Source organism: Corylus avellana, chromosome ca1 (genome assembly GCF_901000735.1).
Source record: "Corylus avellana chromosome ca1, CavTom2PMs-1.0".
Lineage (NCBI taxonomy): Eukaryota > Viridiplantae > Streptophyta > Magnoliopsida > Fagales > Betulaceae > Corylus > Corylus avellana.
Window position 1 is genome coordinate 48,588,827 of NC_081541.1, and position 18,457 is coordinate 48,607,283.

Sequence of the window (18,457 nt, forward strand, 5' to 3'; positions counted from 1 at the left end):
CCAGATTTGTGGATCGGTGTGGATGCTGAGCTGATCCACCTGACATGGTGGCGCGTGTGGCGTGTGGGATCACAACAATTTTTTGTGGGGGCGCGTGCAATTCTAGAATGGACTGAAATTGCACATATCAACTGATCTGGGGTCAAGACACCACTTTTGGTTGTTATTTGGCCAAAAGGAATTACGGTGGCGGCGCGTACAGGAATTGCCGAAGGCGCGTGGGAAGGCGGATGGCGCAAGATCTTTCACAGATTTGTAGATCAGTGCCTTGCAAGCATGAATCTAGGATAAATTTTCCAGATGAGGCTTCGTTGAAGGTGTGGAAGAGATTTTCAGCGGTGGAGCGTTTGGTGGTGCACAGACGATTGGAACAGTGACGTCGTCGGAGGGAGCGCAAGGAAACGTCGGTGAAAGCATATAATAGAGTACATTTCTTCTATATTATATTGATATATGATGCTATAGAGGCCTCTATATAATATTACTATATATAGAGAGGCGATGAGTAATAAACATAATAGGAAAGACAATAGACCCTAGAGAATAATATATAATATATTATAATAATCTTATTTTATATTTAAGGGTAAAGTCTACTTAACCACCTCAAACTATCACCCCAATGACAATCTACTTCCCAAACTATCAATTGCGACAATTTATCCCCAAAATTATCAAAACAATGACAATATACTCCCCAATGCTAGTAAAATGATGAAATTACCCCTATAGAAATTTCAAAAAGACAAAAATATCCTTAAATTTTTGAAAAAAAAATTAAATTTTTGTATTTATGTTTTTATTTTAGTTAGGGTAATTTCGTCATTTTGTTAAAATTGGGGGTACATTGTTATTGTTTTGGTAGTTTGGGGGGAGGAGAGATAAATTGTCGCAATTGATAATTTGAGGAGTAGATTGTAATTATGGTGGTAGTTTAAGTGAAGTTAAGTGGACTTTACCCTATATTTAATTATAATTTTCTTCACAACTAAGCAATTGGAGAGGATTTTCAATGATGGAAACAAGTCAATGTGAAACTCATCTTCATGACCAATATAATGAATTTTTAACAAAATCCAACCAAATGACCCCTCAATCTTTGAGAGAATGGCTGTATGAAAACAACCTTTCTTTTTTTTTTTTTTTCTTTTTTTTTTTCTCAGTCGGCGTTCAACTCTTCTCAAAAACCCCTCACTTCCGGCATCTCACTTGTTTTTCCCAAACACACGACACACTCTTTGTTCTCCCCCAAAAGACACGTCCCATTTTGTTCTCCCCCAAAAGACACGTCCCAAAGCCAGCACATAAGTGGCTTTTGCAGAATGACAAAAGTTTGCTACATTTTCTTTTTCTTCTACAAAGCAAGTGGGTTTGGTTCCCTTAATTGGGAGGGACTGCCTAAAAAATCTTCCCCGGCCGACTATATTGGGGTTTTATATGTTAAAAAATGGAAAATTATACTTTACCTCCGAAAGTTTGGGGCGATTTTCAATTTGACCTCTAATATTTTAATTTTTGCAATGCACTCCCTAAGCTTCCAAATTTTTGCAATTCGACCAATTTTACTCCAAAATTGCCCCTATTTTTAAAAAAAATTAAAAATTAAAAATTGGGGGTGCAATTCGACTAATTTTATCTTAAAATTTCCATATTGCCCTTATTTTTATTTTTTTTTATTAAAAAAAAAAATTGGGGTTGCAAAAATGGCCAGATGGTGAATTTTTTTTTAAATTTTTTTTATAAAAAATTAAAAAAATTAAAAATTATGTGTACTATGGAAAGTTTGGGCCGAGATACAATTTGTCAAATTGCAAAAATTTGAAAGTTTGGGGGGTGCATTGCAAAAATTAAAACATTTTAGGTCGAATTAAAAATCGCCTTAAACTTGGGGAGGGGGGTAAAGTGTACTTTTCCCTTAAAAAATATCTCAAAAATACAATGAAAAAAAAAAAAAAAAAAATCCAAGAACAAGCATCACGAAAGAATAGCATATGATCATGCAAAGTAAAAATTTGCAAAGACATTTATGCTGTCTTTGCAAATTAAGATCCACTCCTGGTTATATATTTATGGTGGCACGAGGAGATGTTTTATGGAAAATTGTCAAATAAACACTTTACAGTTTCCTCAACTATGAAAACAAAGTACATAACTTGTTATGACGTCGCTGCATGTCAGTGGGTTATATAGTAGCAAAATTTTATCTTAGGGTATCTATGTGCATATTGTGAACATTGATGCATTGTGACCTTTTTTTGGACATTTTGTATCTATGGCTATACAGTTCCAAAATCCAAGCACATTTTGGACTTCTTTTGTTTTTTTCTTCCATACTCTCACCCTAAATGAATAGGATTAATTTATTGAATTCTATTGTTATTATACGTGCATTTGGTCAAGACAAAGATTACTAGACTCCTTCGTACACAAAACACAAGCAACAAGTATTTAAATGAAGGATTGATAGTACAGCAATGGAGGTATATTTTTCTCTATACCAATTTACACACAAAACCATGACAATATTTTTACATAAACTTCTCTTTTCTATGTTGCATGCGCTCACCTTTTTGGCCATGAACTTCCAAGCAAGTTCCCACCGTAACTGCATTAAATGCCCAAGCCTAAATTCTCAAACCAACCCACCAAACCCTATCAGCATTATTATGTATATTTTCACGCACATTTATGCTTCCCTTCTTTCATTTATATATATATATATAGTTCTTTGCATTTATAGGGTTTGTTTCACTTACACCTATGTTGAGCTGACAAGTTTAATCTACCATTAATTAAATGAAAACACTTTTTTAACATCTTTTGTTGTCTCTAAGGGATTGTTCAATTAGTTACTAGTTTAAATTCCTCATCTCCCTCTTATATAAACATGTAAAAAAAAAAAAAACCATTTTTTATCCATCTTCGTATAACTCTTTTGCCAATCTAATGGATGATTTACAAAAGAGATAGATCACAGAGTTATACATATACCAGATCTATTAATTAAAAGAAAAAAAAAATACACGTTAACCTATTGAATTGTCACATATTTTGCAACTACATCTTTTTTTTTTTCTTTTTCTTTTTTTTTTTTCTTTTTCTTTTTCTTTTTCTTTCTTTTAGTCCACCTACACCTTCAAACTTTAAAAAGTGACATTATGGCCTCACACTACCACTATATATATATATATATCAAATTATATTTTGCATTTTTCTCTTCAAAATATATATGGTTTTTTTTTTTTTTTTAAAAAAAAAAAAAATAGAAGAATAACCTGAAAAAAAAAAAAAAAAGTAGTGATGGAGGTTAATATGAAAAGGGTCACCCATTTTTGGTGTTTATAGTTTTTTTTTTTGTTTAATTTTTTTCAAATGATTATTTTTTAATAAATTTAAAGACATTTTAAGAACAAAAATACTAAAGTGTCTAATTTGACATGTAATAATAATATGTGAGTCATCCATGCATGTCACTTTTTAAAGTTTAGAAATGTGCAAAATGAGTTGGGGCCTAAAATATATATTTTAAAAAAATATATATATAAGCATGTCAACTCTAATAAACACCAAGGGGTTATTTGTTAAACAACACCCACAACACCCCATTCTCAAATATTATTCATTTCATATTTCAAAAATATTAATATCAAAACATTCTGATTTTTATATCACATTATTCACTTTTTATATCTAATTAAATAAATAAAAAATTACTACAAAACAAAAATTTTCATTTTTTAATGCTACCTTTTCACTTTTTTATACTAATTATTACATTCATTTTTTTACTCACCAAACATAAACAGTGACATGGTAATCGATGTTGTTTGCCAAACACATACCAAATGCTCTATGCATTTATTCATGTCATATATATATATATATATATATATATATGCAAAGCTTCTCTTTCAACCGTTAGAGATTCACAATGCCAAAGCCAGCCTTCTCCTTTATTATCTTCCTTTCCCTTCTCTTCCTTTTCTTAGCTCTGTTTACCTCCGCCGCCGAGTCGCCTTCCGCTGCGTGCAAGTCCACCCTCTACCCGAAGCTCTGCCGTTCGATCCTCTCCACCATCCGCTCCTCTCCGTCAGATCCCTACGGCTACGGCAAGTTCTCCGTGAAGCAATGTCTCAAGCAAGCGCGCAAAATGTCGAACACCATCGACCGCTACCTGATCACCCAAAAGCGACGGCCGTCAATGAGCCACGCCGAGGTCGGCGCGCTGGAGGACTGCCGCCAGCTGTCCCAGCTCAACGTGGAGTACTTGCAGTCCATCTCGGCTGAGCTGCTGTCGCCGGTGAGCGGCGAGGTGGTGGAGCAAGTGCAGACGCTGCTGAGCGCGATCGTGACGAACCAGCAGACTTGCTTCGACGGGCTCGAGGATTCCAGGAGCAGCATTGTGAGCGCGTTGTCGGAGCCGCTCAACAACGTGACTCAGTTGTATAGTGTGTCGCTTGGGTTGGTGACGCATGCGTTGGATCGAAATCTTAAACGAAACAAAAGGAAAACGGGTGGGTCTGGAGGTGGGTTTCCGACAGTAGAGCACCCGGTCCGTGAACCACTTGAAACTCTCATCAAGGTAAACAATTTTTAGTTCCCTTTTTTTTTCTTTTTTTTTTTTTTCCTTTCAATGATATAGTAGCAACTTAATGGATTTTCTTGTTATTAGGGTATTGGTTTACGATTTTAAAATATGATTTATTAAAAATGTAGTTTGGCTTTTAAAATTATATGTTTTAAAAAAAAATATATCATTTGCATGCCTTTGCGTTTTCAAATCACAATATTTTAAAAAGTGCAATTCCAAACAATCTATTTTTAACGAATTAGTTTAATATGACATTTTTTTGTACGAAATCGTAATCCTAAACAAACATTTATGTTGTCTTTGTAGTAATTATACTGTTCAGATCGTTAACGATTTTGACAGCACATATGGAAGAGCCTCTATATAGTTCAGTTCTAACCAATTTTAAGCATCCGACTCACTTGTTAGGGAAGCAATAGATTAGATTTATTTAATTTGACTGCTTAAGAGAGGAAGGATTGTCGCATATCGGTTCAGTAGGTAAGGGTTATAAGAAGAGTTGTAGAGTTTAATTGTCTCGAACTAGTAGATCTTGCATTGCATTTTAGATTGTTAGACACGAATAAATCCTACAACTCCTCTTTAAAGTTGACTAAATTTTAAAACCTAATAAATAGAGAATCCTCTCATCCACTAGCAACTTCAAGGTAGTGGTTGCCCAAGTAATTATAGAAGTTCCTTTTGTGCACTTTAAAATTAATGTGACTTTTAAAATTACTGTTTAATTAAAATTCGATAATGATCAATTATAAGCCTATTGATAATTTTAAGAGCTAATCATATTATTCTTGAATGAACATAAAAGTAACACAAGAAAAACTTGTAGCATTACTCTAGTTACCATATACCTAAATCCTCATGGGTTAATTATTTTGAAAAATAAATCAAAACACAAATATTGAAGAATGGTATGATAGAATTACCCAAATGCTACGTAGAGCGGCATATATAGGTGTGCATTAATGAGTCGGGTAAGTATACCCATAAAGAAAGCCACCACGTGGGCAAATGGGTCGGTGCAAGTCAATTATGATGAAATCTAAATTTGGTCAAAATTAAAAAGGGTTCATAAATGACGATTGGGACATCACATGGGTTTTAGTTAGCTTGCATGTTAAGCCATTGGCTGCCTATCATGAGTTAATGCATCCTAAAATGTTCCTTTAAAAAAAAAAAATAAAAAAAAAATGAGAGATTATCTTATTTTTATATTGTTTTAATGAGAGTTGTTATTCTTTCGTCTCTCATTTTTTTTTTATCCAACTCTTTTTTAAATTTATTAAAAATTTTGAAAAAGTTATGAATAAAATGAATGAAAGATAAAAAAATAAAAATAAAAAATTAACATTTCTCTTTTTTGAATTAGTGTTATAGGGTTCAACACGTTACACGGCAAAAAAACCCAAAACTAGCTGGATTATATAGCATTTCTTTTTATAAAAAAAATTATTTTCAATATGATAAAATTGAAAATTAGTATTTTATTTTACCAATATTTGAGAAATATTCGATAACTATTTTGTATTTTGAATCATTTGTTACTAGAAAATCTTTACTAAACGAGGTTGCCTTAATTAAGTTCTCTACTTACCAAAAAGAAATTAAAAAAGCGAACTCTAATTATACAAAAAAGTAATGTTGCATATAACATTTTTTATGTCATTGGATTGTTGTGACTGCGTTTATTAGTACTTAGAACAGTAATTATAAAAATAAAAATACAAAAATTGATAAATATTATTACAAGGGTGAATGAAAAGAGTACGCAGTGTGCTCAGCACACCCGTGCAAATTTTTTTTTTTTTTTTTTGTATTAAAATATTATAAAAAAAAAAATTCTTCACAGGGTGCTAAGCATGCCGTGTACTCCGAATCACGGCCTTATTACAATAGCTTAATAGAATAAAAGTAAGAAATCCATAGCTAAATAGGGTTTGGGGAGGCCAAGATTATTGTAGTATGTTCTGTTTCCGTGTGTCCCATCAGTGAAGAGAATATTCTCCAAACGAATAATACAAAGAGAAATTAACACACATTAGAGAGGATATATACCATCACCATGCAATGCATCGACATCCATAACGCCCATCTGTGACCATGACGTGTCCACGCGGTTTCCACTTTGGTGGCCGGATTAATGGGGATGACAGAATTTTGGTGACTTCAACGTCTTGGAAGTACTGCATACGTGGCTTTTGAAGCAAGCAAAAGAACATTGGCAGGAAGATAGGTCAAAGATAATCCTCTAATTTTTGTGTAAGTTATCTAAAAATTTGTCAAGTGGTACTAAGTATAAGATTATATTATTAAACTCAACATACTAAATTAAGCGGATCATACCCTTAAACTCTAACTCGAAAAATTCGTGTTGAGTTTATGTACAAAAATTATTAGCCCTAGTCATGCCATCTAATTTACAATAAATTTTTATTTATTATGAAAATAATGGTTAGGCGAAGAAGTTGGAGACAGCAAGACCTAGGTTTTTTTTTTTGGTATCAATATTAAATATATTAGATTTACAATCCTAGTAAAATTGGGTCTTAAATTGATTAAACTGAGGTGTAAAAGGAAAAATTTAGAGTAATACAGGATTCTGAAATATTCTTCGTTTGGCTTTATACATATATAATATACACTACATAATAAATAAATAAATAAGCTTTTTGCATTCTAACGTTCATGATTTTGTGTATATTTTTGTTAAGTTAGTAAATTCAATTGACCTTTAATTAAAATAATAATAATAATAATAATAGATGGAGCGTGCTAACTCAGCGAATATGTGCTAACGTACATTACACCAAAAATAGAAAAACGAAAATAATGGATGATTTTATTTTCCCTGTTCAAATATAATAATAAGAAAAGCATGTATTTTATTTGACAATTAATATTTGATTATTGATTGTAGGTTCTACGGAAAACCAGTTGCAATAATAAATCAACGCAGTGCCCACCAAAGAAGGAAAGAATTCTAAGTGAATTTGTAGAAAGCAATGGCGTTCTTATAAGCGACACCGTAAGTGTGGGCTTAAATGGTACCCAAAACAACTTCACGTCGATCGCGGAGGCCATCAAATTTGCTCCCAATAATTCAAAGCCAGAAGATGGATATTTCGTAATCTACGCGACACAAGGATTTTACGAGGAGTATGTTGTGGTTCCAAAGCATAAGAAGAATATAATGTTGGTTGGAGATGGGATCAATCAGACGGTCATCACGGGAAACCATAGTGTTGTTGATGGGTGGACAACTTTTAATTCTTCAACATTTGGTAAGTAAACCATATATATACCCAAATACCATTAATATGGACCTTATTATGATTTTGATCACGATGGAAATTTGTGACTGTGTGTTGGGTTCTGATTGTATAAAAGTATGTGTATAAGACTATATATGAGTCTGTTTGAGATTGCGTTTTTAAAAATTGCATTTTTGAAATTGTTACTTTTTAAAATCTCAAAGCTAAAACATGCATGTTAAAAAATACATTTTTTTTTATCAAATATTTGTTATGCGAAATGGTGATTTTGATTTAAAGTCACACCTTTTAACCTGCTTATAGAAATGACAGATTTTTTTTCCTATTAGGTTAAGTCATTTTTAAATCACAATGTCAAGCGTCTTACGTTTTGTAATATCTTTTAAAAACGCAGATTATTATTGTAAAATCACAATCTTAAACGCACCCTATATTAGGTCAATTATAACTTGACCAATTTAATTGAACAAGTCAGACATCTTAACCCTAATGTGCTAATTTTGTGTTGGTTCATGTCAAGCTTGTAGATAGTGTCAAAAATTGCTAATCATAAATGTCGAGTGTCGAGTTCAAGTCTTGTTGAGGAATATGTATATATAAGACTGTATAAATCAACTATATTTTAACTCATCTAATTAAACGGATTAGATCCCTCAATTCTAAGCCGGTAATTTTGTGTTAAATTCATGTCGATCTTGCATGTAGATCGAGTCAAAAATTGTCGACTCTAAATGTCGAGTGTAGAGTTCAGGTTGTGTTAATGCATGAGTATAAGATTATATAGGTCAACCATAACCTGACCCATTAAATTAACCGGGTTAGAACCCTCAACCATAACCTATTAGTTTCGTGTTGAGTTTATGTCGGGCTAACGGATCGTGTCAAAAATTAGCAACCCTAAATGTCAAGTGTTAGGTTCACGACATATCGATGCATATGAGTATAAGACTATATAGTTAGGGTTAACTCTAATCCACTAATTTTGTGGTGGGTTTGTATCGAACTAATGGGCTATGTCAAAAATTGTCAATCCTAAAGTTTTTTTTCTTCCATTGGGATAATTGCAAGAATTTCTCTTTAGCTTCTATCAAATAAGGATATTCCCTTGTTCGTTTTGTTGTTTTCTAAACCTAAACAATCATAACTTGTGGAAGATAATAGACATATGAAGGCTATTTAAATTAATGTGGATATCATTATAACATGACCATAACAACAATTGATCCTATTCGTACGTTTGATGCAGCTGTTTCTGGAGACCGGTTTATAGCCGTAGATGTCACGTTCAGGAACACTGCTGGTCCGGAGAAGCACCAAGCAGTAGCTCTAAGGAGCAATGCTGACCTGTCCACTTTCTACCGTTGCAGTTTTGAAGGCTACCAGGACACTCTTTATGTTCACTCTCTCAGGCAATTCTACAGGGAATGTGAAATTTATGGAACTGTGGATTTCATATTTGGAAATGCTGCTGCTGTCTTTCAGAGCTGCAATCTATACGCTCGGAAGCCAATGGCTGCTCAAAAGAATGCCTTCACCGCCCAAGGCCGGACCGACCCAAATCAGAATACAGGTATTGTTAAATCACCACTTATTTTTTAAATTTAAACAAATAAGATTGAATGAATTTTATCTTTTAATTTAAGGTACCGGCCATTTCTAAAACATTTCGGCCTCAACGAGCCGACAGGTGTTACACCATGGATATATCAAATTACTATTTTGGGAAAAAAACCTCATTAGCATTTACGGTTAAAATGAATGGAAAAACCAAATTTGATCAAAAAAATTTTCAGAACCATCACTTTGACCATTGAAAACCCAAATTTATTCTTTATAATTATTAATCTGTGAAAAAAGACTTTTTTTTTAAAAAAAAATAAAAAATAAAAAATTAAGGTGACCGAACCACGTACCATGAGTAGTGTTGCTTTTTTTTTTTTCAATTTTTTTTTTTTTTTTAAGTTCATTATTATTTTAGTTTTAAGAAAATAGAGATAATATAGGGACGGAACAAGTTTACTTTTTCATCTAACTTAGACCATGTTTGAGATTGCGTTTGAGAAATAGAGTTTTTAAGTCAAAAAAAACTTTTGGGCAAAATCCTCATTTTTAAGCTTTTGCTAAAAGTGTTTTTTGGTCATTTTTTTTACTTTTTATACACTTCGAAGTGTTTTTAATTTTTTTCCCAAAAGAATATTTTTTTCTTCAAACGGGCTTTTTGAGCGTTAAAAACACTTTTAGGCCCCTCAAACGCAATTTCAAACAGACCCTTAATGATCGAAGCTAACGAGTGGCTTATTTACTACAAAATGGTAGTTTGACCGGTTAGTTTGTGGGACTTTTTTGAAAATGAATGTCAGTTTATGGGACTTAAGTGCATCTAATCCTTTAATTTATTTGAAATGGTGAATTGATAGAAACTAGATTCAAACTCAAAATTTTGCTTTGATATATACCAAGTTAAATCACAGCCCATCCTAAAAACTTAAAACTGATAAAAAAAAAAAATTAATTCTTTAATTTATATTCTAACAGGCATATCCATCCACAACTGCACAATCGAAGCTGTACCAGATTTGGCAATGGAGATGAACTCCACATTAAATTATTTGGGGAGGCCTTGGAAGGCGTACTCAAGGACTGTGTACATGCAATCATATATAGGCCGTTTGATCCATCCAATGGGATGGTTGGAATGGAATGGAACCGTTGGATTAGACACACTCTACTATGGGGAGTTTGAGAATCATGGGCCAGGGGCAGATACTAGAATGAGAGTACATTGGCCTGGTTATATCTTGATGAATGCTTCACAGGCTTTGAATTTTACAGTTTACAATTTCACAATGGGGGATACTTGGTTGCCAGATACTGATATCCCCTTCTCTGCAGGACTTCTATAGACTAGACTGGAGTTTTGCAACTAGATAAAACTTCCATTATTCAGTGCTTAATTTTCTAATGATTTTTTGGAACCCTATTGCTTCGGTGGTGTTTCATAACGTCTTTTTTTTTTTCTTTTTTTTTTTTTCGTGCTTTAGTTGAAAAAGTGTTTTGACAGTAATTTTAAATATCTCCTTCATGTCCTCTGTGTACTGCCCAAATAACACCCGATAAAATAAGGAGACATGAGAAGGCTATTGGTCCGAAGATAGAAAGCACTTTGACGCCTAAGTCAATAAAATCTTAGCTGAGGTGATTAAAAGACAGATAAAATAATTATCCATCATAAATTCAATGATAATTTTAAAAATCATAAGTTTTGGAGACATGTAGCATCATTACGTACTCATGACATAAATGTGAAAAGAGTTTTGTATTTTTTACAGAATTAATGCCATTATAATTTTATTTTTTTTTTATTTTTTTTTTTGAAAACTTTATAAAACCCCCGAACTTTTGACACTTTTTTCAACCATTCTTTTATGCTTTAAAAACACTCAATTTAGAGTATCAAACTTTAAAAAGTTTGTAATGTCACCTTTACCGTTAAGGGTATGGAGTTAAATCAGACACAATATAGATGAAATGTCTCTTATACTCATGTACTTAATTTTTAAATAATTAAAATTTCCTCAAAAAGAAATAGAACCCACACTTTGTTGTGGATCAGGCTGGTAGCAAAATTCTTTGCTCTTTTTTATTGGTAATTTAGCATCATCCATTAAGATTTAACAGAAAATTCTAACGGCGATAACATTGCAAGCTTTAAGTGAAGGGTTTTTTTTATTTTTAAAATCTTTAATTATGATGTAAAATCTGACCCATCTCTACATAATAAACATATGATATATATGCCTAAAACCGCCCACAAACCACATGTATTGGTTAACTCCGGACTCGAACACGTTAGTTATTCAAGCTTTTTTAGTCAACCAATTATGAACCATATAGTAATTAACACGATTAATATCATACGAAAAAAGAATGATGGAAGTAAAAAAATAAACGGCAACAAAAACCAACATCCTTGTCAAAAAGACACAACTCCATGATTTCCATGAAATGTGTCACAATCAATCAAAGGCCCAATTTGAACGGTACACCGGACGCCGGTATCCAGTTGTTCCCGTTGATGAATGAACCCACCGTAAATCTGCCGGCGATTGTACTGTCAATGCTTTTCAGCCCCGTCCACTTCACTCTATACTTCGTAAAAGCACCGGCACCGTAGTTTCCATACTCAGCATAAAATATGGTGCTCGGAGCTGACGTGCCTACCCACGGTAACCATCCGGTGGGGTCGATCAAGCTCCCCAGATTGCTGCAGAGGATCATGGTCGTCGAAAAGTCCTTCCACGGCCGTCCGAGGTATGTCTTGACAGATGTCAAGTTCCCATAGGGCAATATGGTGCAATCGTGGATTGAGATTCCGGTGTTCTGATTCGGGTCGGTTTTGCCTTGAGCTGTGATGGTGTTCTTCTGCCCCGGCATCGGAAGCTTGGGAAATATGTTGCAGCTCTGAAGGACAACAGCGGAATTTCCGAAAATGAAATCTACTGTTCCGTAAATGTTGCAGTCTCTGTAGAACTGTCGGTTTGTGTGTGCGTAGAGGGTGTCTTGAAATGCGTCGAAGTGGCACCGGTAGAAGATTGATTTGTCGGAGTTTGACATCAGCGCCACCGCCTGATGCTTGATTGCGCCGGCGGTGTTGCGGAATCCCATGTCTTGAGCGACGAAGCCTTGCCCGTAAACAGCTGCACAAAAAACAATTTTTTTAGTTTCTAACCAAGTACGTGGAAATGCATCAAACCACTGAATTTTATAGAAATTAATTTAGACAATTTTAAAATAATCGATTTTAAAATCTAAAGTGTTTTTGACATTGTGATTTCGTAGACTAAAAATGTGATTTTAAACTGCATCTTTTGTTGATACTTTTTAAAAAATTACAATTCTAGGTTTTCAGATCGTTGGCAAATAGGTGCGTTTTTAAGAACGCACAATTTCAAATGATAAATTGTGATTTCAAACGCCGAACTACAATTTTACCAAAAAAGTTTGGTATTATGATTCCACATGCTAAAAATGACATTTTAAACTAAATCACAAAAAGAATGTATCAATTGGGAATGCATTTTTAAAAAATTGCAAAAAATATGAGTTTTTAAATTGAAGAAAAGCTAGGAGGTGTGTTTTAAAAAAACACAAGAATTTTAAACTAAACTTCGATTCTGATTTTACCAAATGTTTTAACTTCGTTTTTAAAAATTAGGTTTTAAAATCGAATGTTTCAAAAAATTGCTATTTTCAAATCATAAATCCAAACAAAATCATTCACTCAATTTTTAAAAATCACGTTTTTAAATCCCAATTTTTAGAATCGTTATTTTTAACATGTTTTAATTTCTAACCAGTTTGGAAGCATGTTGCATTTTTTGAAAGATCATAGCATCCTTTGTTATTAGGCGGCTCAAATTTTATAGAAATTTGAGAATAACCTAAAATGTTAGCCTGCAAAGTCAACCTTGTTCAAACCATTTAAGATACGGGATTCACTTGCCGGATATAATGAATACCATAACTTCCTCTCTCTTAAACTGTCTAAATTTTTTCAAAATTCAAACAGCAAAATCCTGCATTTTCACTTGTCCTGCATGCATGCTACCCAAAAATAACTTAAATAAAATTCCATAAATACAAAATCTTACCAAATGTTGCAGATTTGAAGGTCGGAGTCCCGTCGACAAAGTTGAGACTCCCGGAAACAACCGTTGAAGTCATTCCATCACCGACCATCACAACGTTCCACTTGTTCTTCCCGACCTCCACGTTCTCGTTATAAACTCCACTCTTCACGTAGATCACGAATCTCTGGTCGCTCTTATCTGGAACAGCCTGCAAAGCAGCCGTGATTGTTTTGTACGTGCTCGATCCATCTTGCGCCACGACAATTCTTGCCATTGTTCTCAAATCTGGATTTTGAAGCAGCTTCCGATCTTTTGAATGCAGCCATTTCGGCTCTCCGTCGTGCTCGTCGGAGAAACTCATTAGCCTTCTTAGCTTCAGAGAGCCCAAGACGCCGGAAATCCATGTGGTTATGGCAAGCCCGTTGCTGGTTGTCTCGGTAGAATTCTTTAGATGATTGGCAATGGCCGCCTTTAATGACATCGTTCCATTTGCGTTCTCAAACCCGTCTATGCACGTCTCTTGGTAAGTAGCTGTTGGAATATAAATTAAATAATTAATTTTTTTTTTAATTAGGTTAAATTTTTAAAATAAATAATGATTTATATATTAGCAAGGTTGACATCTCATTTCGAGTTATATATATATATATATATATATATATATATATATATTAGCAATGACGACTTTTTAAGTCATTATTAGTGTCAACTTTAATTAGAATTGGCCGGCACTCATGCACTCATGACCAATAAGGTCAAAGTTAGGAATTTATATTGAACGGGGCAAAGTATAAGGAGAAATATATAACACAGGAAAAAAAAATAGATGAAAAATATATTAAGATTAAAGATTGAATCAACATATAAAAAATAAAATTAGTATTTATTGATCAGTGTTAAGAAAATATAAACAAATAAAAGACAGAAAATAATTGTTTTTCTTAAAAAATTAGTATTTTTTGCAGGGTAGGCTAGGGGTAGCCGAGCCCGGTCTTCATATACATCCTCTCTAGTTGGAGCATTTGCGACGCTGCTAAAACCCAATAGCGACAACATCTTAATTTTTAGCAACCACAATTTGTGTCACATAAGACTTTATGTTTTGTAATGAATTTTTCATTTTAATTAAATATTTCATTCACACTTATTAGAGTAAACTTTAAGTCACACATGAAAAAAAAAATTAATATAAATTAAACGATTAAATTCAATGTACCTGCAGAACTTAGCCACGTTTTGAGATCATCCATGACTTGAAGTAACGAAACCGAACCGGCCAACAATGTGTCATTGAGATGATCCATTGCAAGGCTCAAAAGTTCTTGACAGTTCTCCAAAGCAATCGTCGTCATGTTGTTGGCGGCGGCACTGCCAAGAGCGCCAGACTCAGACAAGCGTTTAGCAGCATTCGACACTTCAGTCATGGCCGCCTGTATCGCCAACTTGAAGACCACGACAGGCTCAATCTGCGTGGAGTTTGCTAAAGAACCAAGGCTGCTGTAACATGTCTCCGGGTACAAGGTAATGTCGCAGACGGCTTTCATAGACGTTGCGATCAGTTGGTCTGCGCCGCCGCTTTTGGCACTGGAATTACCTCTTCTGGTTCCGACCGCCGCCGCAACCATAACTCCGACAAGGATAATGGAGCATAAGGCTATGATGGTGATTCTCTTTTGGGTTTTCCGGCGAGCCTCCAGCTTTGCCTGCTCGGCTTCATCCACTTTGCCGTAGCCTTTGAAAGAAAACATGTTTTTCTACTTGTAATTGGAAAAATGGTGGTGTCTGGATTTGTTTATATATGAAGAACAAATTGGAAGATTAACGCGTCTCTACGTGCAGCGCATGATATATATTATCATCTGTGGAGTGCTTCTCATGATATATAAGCATGCAAGAATAGCTGGAAAATTGATGTATTTCTACACCAAATAATTAAATAATTTCATGTCTCTTATAGGAAACAAGAATATATATATTAATTGTAGTATTATCAATGGAAGCAAATAATATTTCCTAAGTTAAAAAAAAAAAATGTGTGACATTTTTCTTTGCAAAAGTTAGGTTTAATTGCATTAATTAAGTATAAATTTAACATTAAAAAAGGAAGATGTTATCAATTAATCTTATATTAGGAAAGTTCAACATTCAAAAAGGAAGATGTTATTGATTTATTTAAGGCAAAAATAATGTCTCTTAGGAGCTACCTAGATATTTAGGGTATCAACCTATATTAGGGGCAGATAAAATAATATATATTTTAGAAAATATTTAGGATATCAACTTATATTAAGAAAAACTACAGTTGTCTCCCCTCCAACTAGCTAGCTACCATAATTTTTGTAATATCCCACATTCAAAAAAATAGAAAATTTACCCGTACATTAATATAGTATAATAATCATGTCCTTAAGTTTCTCCTCTTTATCCCAAAAAAAAATTATTTCTTTACTGTAATGAAAAACTCAAATAAGTTAGAAAAGAGCATTATTTTAGATAGAAAATGAAAATATTACTCAAAAATGCATTAGAAAAAAGTTAGTTCCTCAAAAAGATAAAAATATTTGGAATTATCTTAGGGTGTGTTTGAGATTGCGATTTCGAAAGAATAATCTATATTTTTAAAATATATATATGGCAAAATGTAATGTGTTTGGCATTGCGATTTTAAAAGCATTTAATCTAAAATAGGAAAAACAATCTGCGATTTCTATAAGCAGGTTAGGGGGTGTTTATTTGAAAAAGTGCGAATTTAAATCAAAATCACGATTTAGCATAACATGTTTTACCAAACGCCTTTGCAATTTTTAAAAAGTAACAATTTCAAAAACACAATTTTTAAAATCGCACTTATTGAAATTGCAATCCGAAACGGACCCTTAGAGTCTTAGAATATGAAATATACGCCGGCCAGTGCCTATTTTATATATTAAAATGTGTTTGGTATTATTCTCCTACACATTTTTTGTTCATTAATTTTATTTATTTATTTATTTTTAATTCATGTACATGTGAGTCTCATAGATTCAATGATAGATTTACACATCTTTTATACGGAGATAGACAAAAAAAATGTAGGAAAATGAAAACAAACATTTCTCTTTCCCAATAATTCAATTTTTTAAATATTTTCCAGGAATGTTTTATTATAAGTTTTTAGAATAAAAAACCTTAAATCTCTGGTGCTCGAAATATTGCCACAATATTTTGAATAATATATAGTAATTTCTTATTGTTTTTGGTTGTTGTTATACTCATGATGGTCAAACTTTCTTATAAAAGGAAAAATCAACGTGCATTATTTTATCCAGGCTAATTTGACATTCAAACTCCTATATTAAATAATATCTATGCATAAGAGCCATCTCTAGGTGTTCTTCTAGTGCTTTCTTGGTGTCCTCTCAACTGTAATGTGGCTTTTAAAATCATCGTTGAATTTGAAATTATCATTATTGACTTTTAATCTAATGGTAATTTTAAAAGACACATCACAGTTGAGAGAACACCATAAAAATACTAGAAGAGCACTTAGCATTTTTCTTATTTTATATATATATATATATATATATATATATATATATATTTCCCTTATATAATTTCCAAACTTTAGCCCCAAAAGAGACAAAAGGGAATTGCTCAACTCGTCGCCTAGATATGCGGATTTAGTCATTGTTTATTTATGGTAAGTTGAGATTTAGTCGTTGTTTATTTATGGTAAGTTAAGAACCACCACAATCTTCTTTTTTTATCAATGATAGTTTTGAAATCTTTCATTTTTTTTTTTTCTTTTAAATTTTAATCAGCTTACATTATTTGTTTTTGACAACATATTGAGGGGAGAAAAGTCAAGCAATAATTAAGAGATTCAAAAGTCAAATCAAGTGCCAAGTCAATTTATAAGAAAAACTTGTATTATCCCTAAAAGTATATGATTAATAGTAAAATAAATGAGAAATTATATTTCTCCGTCTCTCATCTATATCTTTTTCAAGTTCCATTATTGAATTTGTACATTGGTTCTCCAGATCCAATGGTCGATTCGAAAAAGAAATGAACGGTAGATGACACTAAACACATCTCCATCTTATTCATCTTTTTTTAAAAAATAAATAAATAAATCCACTATTGAACTTGTATAATTTACATTAAGTTCCACAAATTTAATGATGAATTTACACGTTTTTTATATAGAGATAGACAAAAAATGTGTAGGATAATGAAACCAAACATTTCTCAATGCTTAAATGTTGTTGTTTTTATATTTATAATAAATGATATAATTATATATTATTACTTGGCCGATTTAAGTTCTAAACTAGGCTTCTCTTTTCCATAAAAGAAAATCTTGATTGATTTGGATTTTGATGTGAATTAGTTATAAGTGATGACCACGCATGATGCAAATGTGTATATATAAGGAAAAAAAAAAAAAAAAAAGTTTCAAAGGCATTTTAAAACTGTCCAAAGAAATGCAAAAGAGGGGGAAAAGAGAAACAAAAATCATTAATAAAGAAATGAAGAGTTGTCAACTGCCTATAATAATAAACTATTAACAATATAAAAAATTGGAGAATCAATGGCAATTACACCATTGAAAGGAATGCGGACAAATAAAAAGAAATAATTATTCAAAAAAATAAGGAGTTCATTTGTCAACTACTTACGTGTAAGTTTGTAACTGATAACCAATGGGAGGAAGAGAAGAAACCCTATTTAAATAAGACCAGATCAATAATGACACTAAATATACTTAGAAATCCCACTTTCATTTATGGTAAATCAAAGTTAATTGTTTGAGAATAACTTCTATAAAGAGTTGGTGTAAGCCAGTTTTTTTGTGCTCACCCATCATAATTGGACACCTCAACATATCAGAAAAAACCTAAGTTTAAGAAAAAAATACTATCACACCAGATTATACCAAAAATGAGAAGAAAAAAATTAGAAAACTGATTAATTTAAAAACAAAA

General features: G+C 32.7%; 2 protein-coding genes across 2 annotated transcripts; one reads left to right on the plus strand and one right to left on the minus strand.

The window, feature by feature from the left end:
- The first annotated feature begins 3,925 nt into the window (after positions 1 to 3,925).
- On the plus strand, positions 3,926 to 10,842 carry LOC132186178 (probable pectinesterase/pectinesterase inhibitor 25). The gene is made up of 4 exons (XM_059600024.1): positions 3,926 to 4,582; positions 7,506 to 7,869; positions 9,107 to 9,430; positions 10,396 to 10,842. The coding sequence occupies exons 1-4, from the start codon at positions 3,932 to 3,934 to the stop codon at positions 10,761 to 10,763; spliced, it is 1,707 nt and encodes a 568-aa protein (XP_059456007.1). The 5' UTR covers positions 3,926 to 3,931; the 3' UTR covers positions 10,764 to 10,842.
- Positions 10,843 to 11,880: 1,038 nt separating this feature from the next.
- LOC132168200 (probable pectinesterase/pectinesterase inhibitor 46) lies at positions 11,881 to 15,238 on the minus strand. The gene is made up of 3 exons (XM_059579320.1): positions 14,707 to 15,238; positions 13,512 to 14,021; positions 11,881 to 12,557 (listed from the first exon to the last, which is right to left on the minus strand). The coding sequence occupies exons 1-3, from the start codon at positions 15,236 to 15,238 to the stop codon at positions 11,881 to 11,883; spliced, it is 1,719 nt and encodes a 572-aa protein (XP_059435303.1).
- Between the last annotated feature and the right edge of the window lie 3,219 nt (positions 15,239 to 18,457).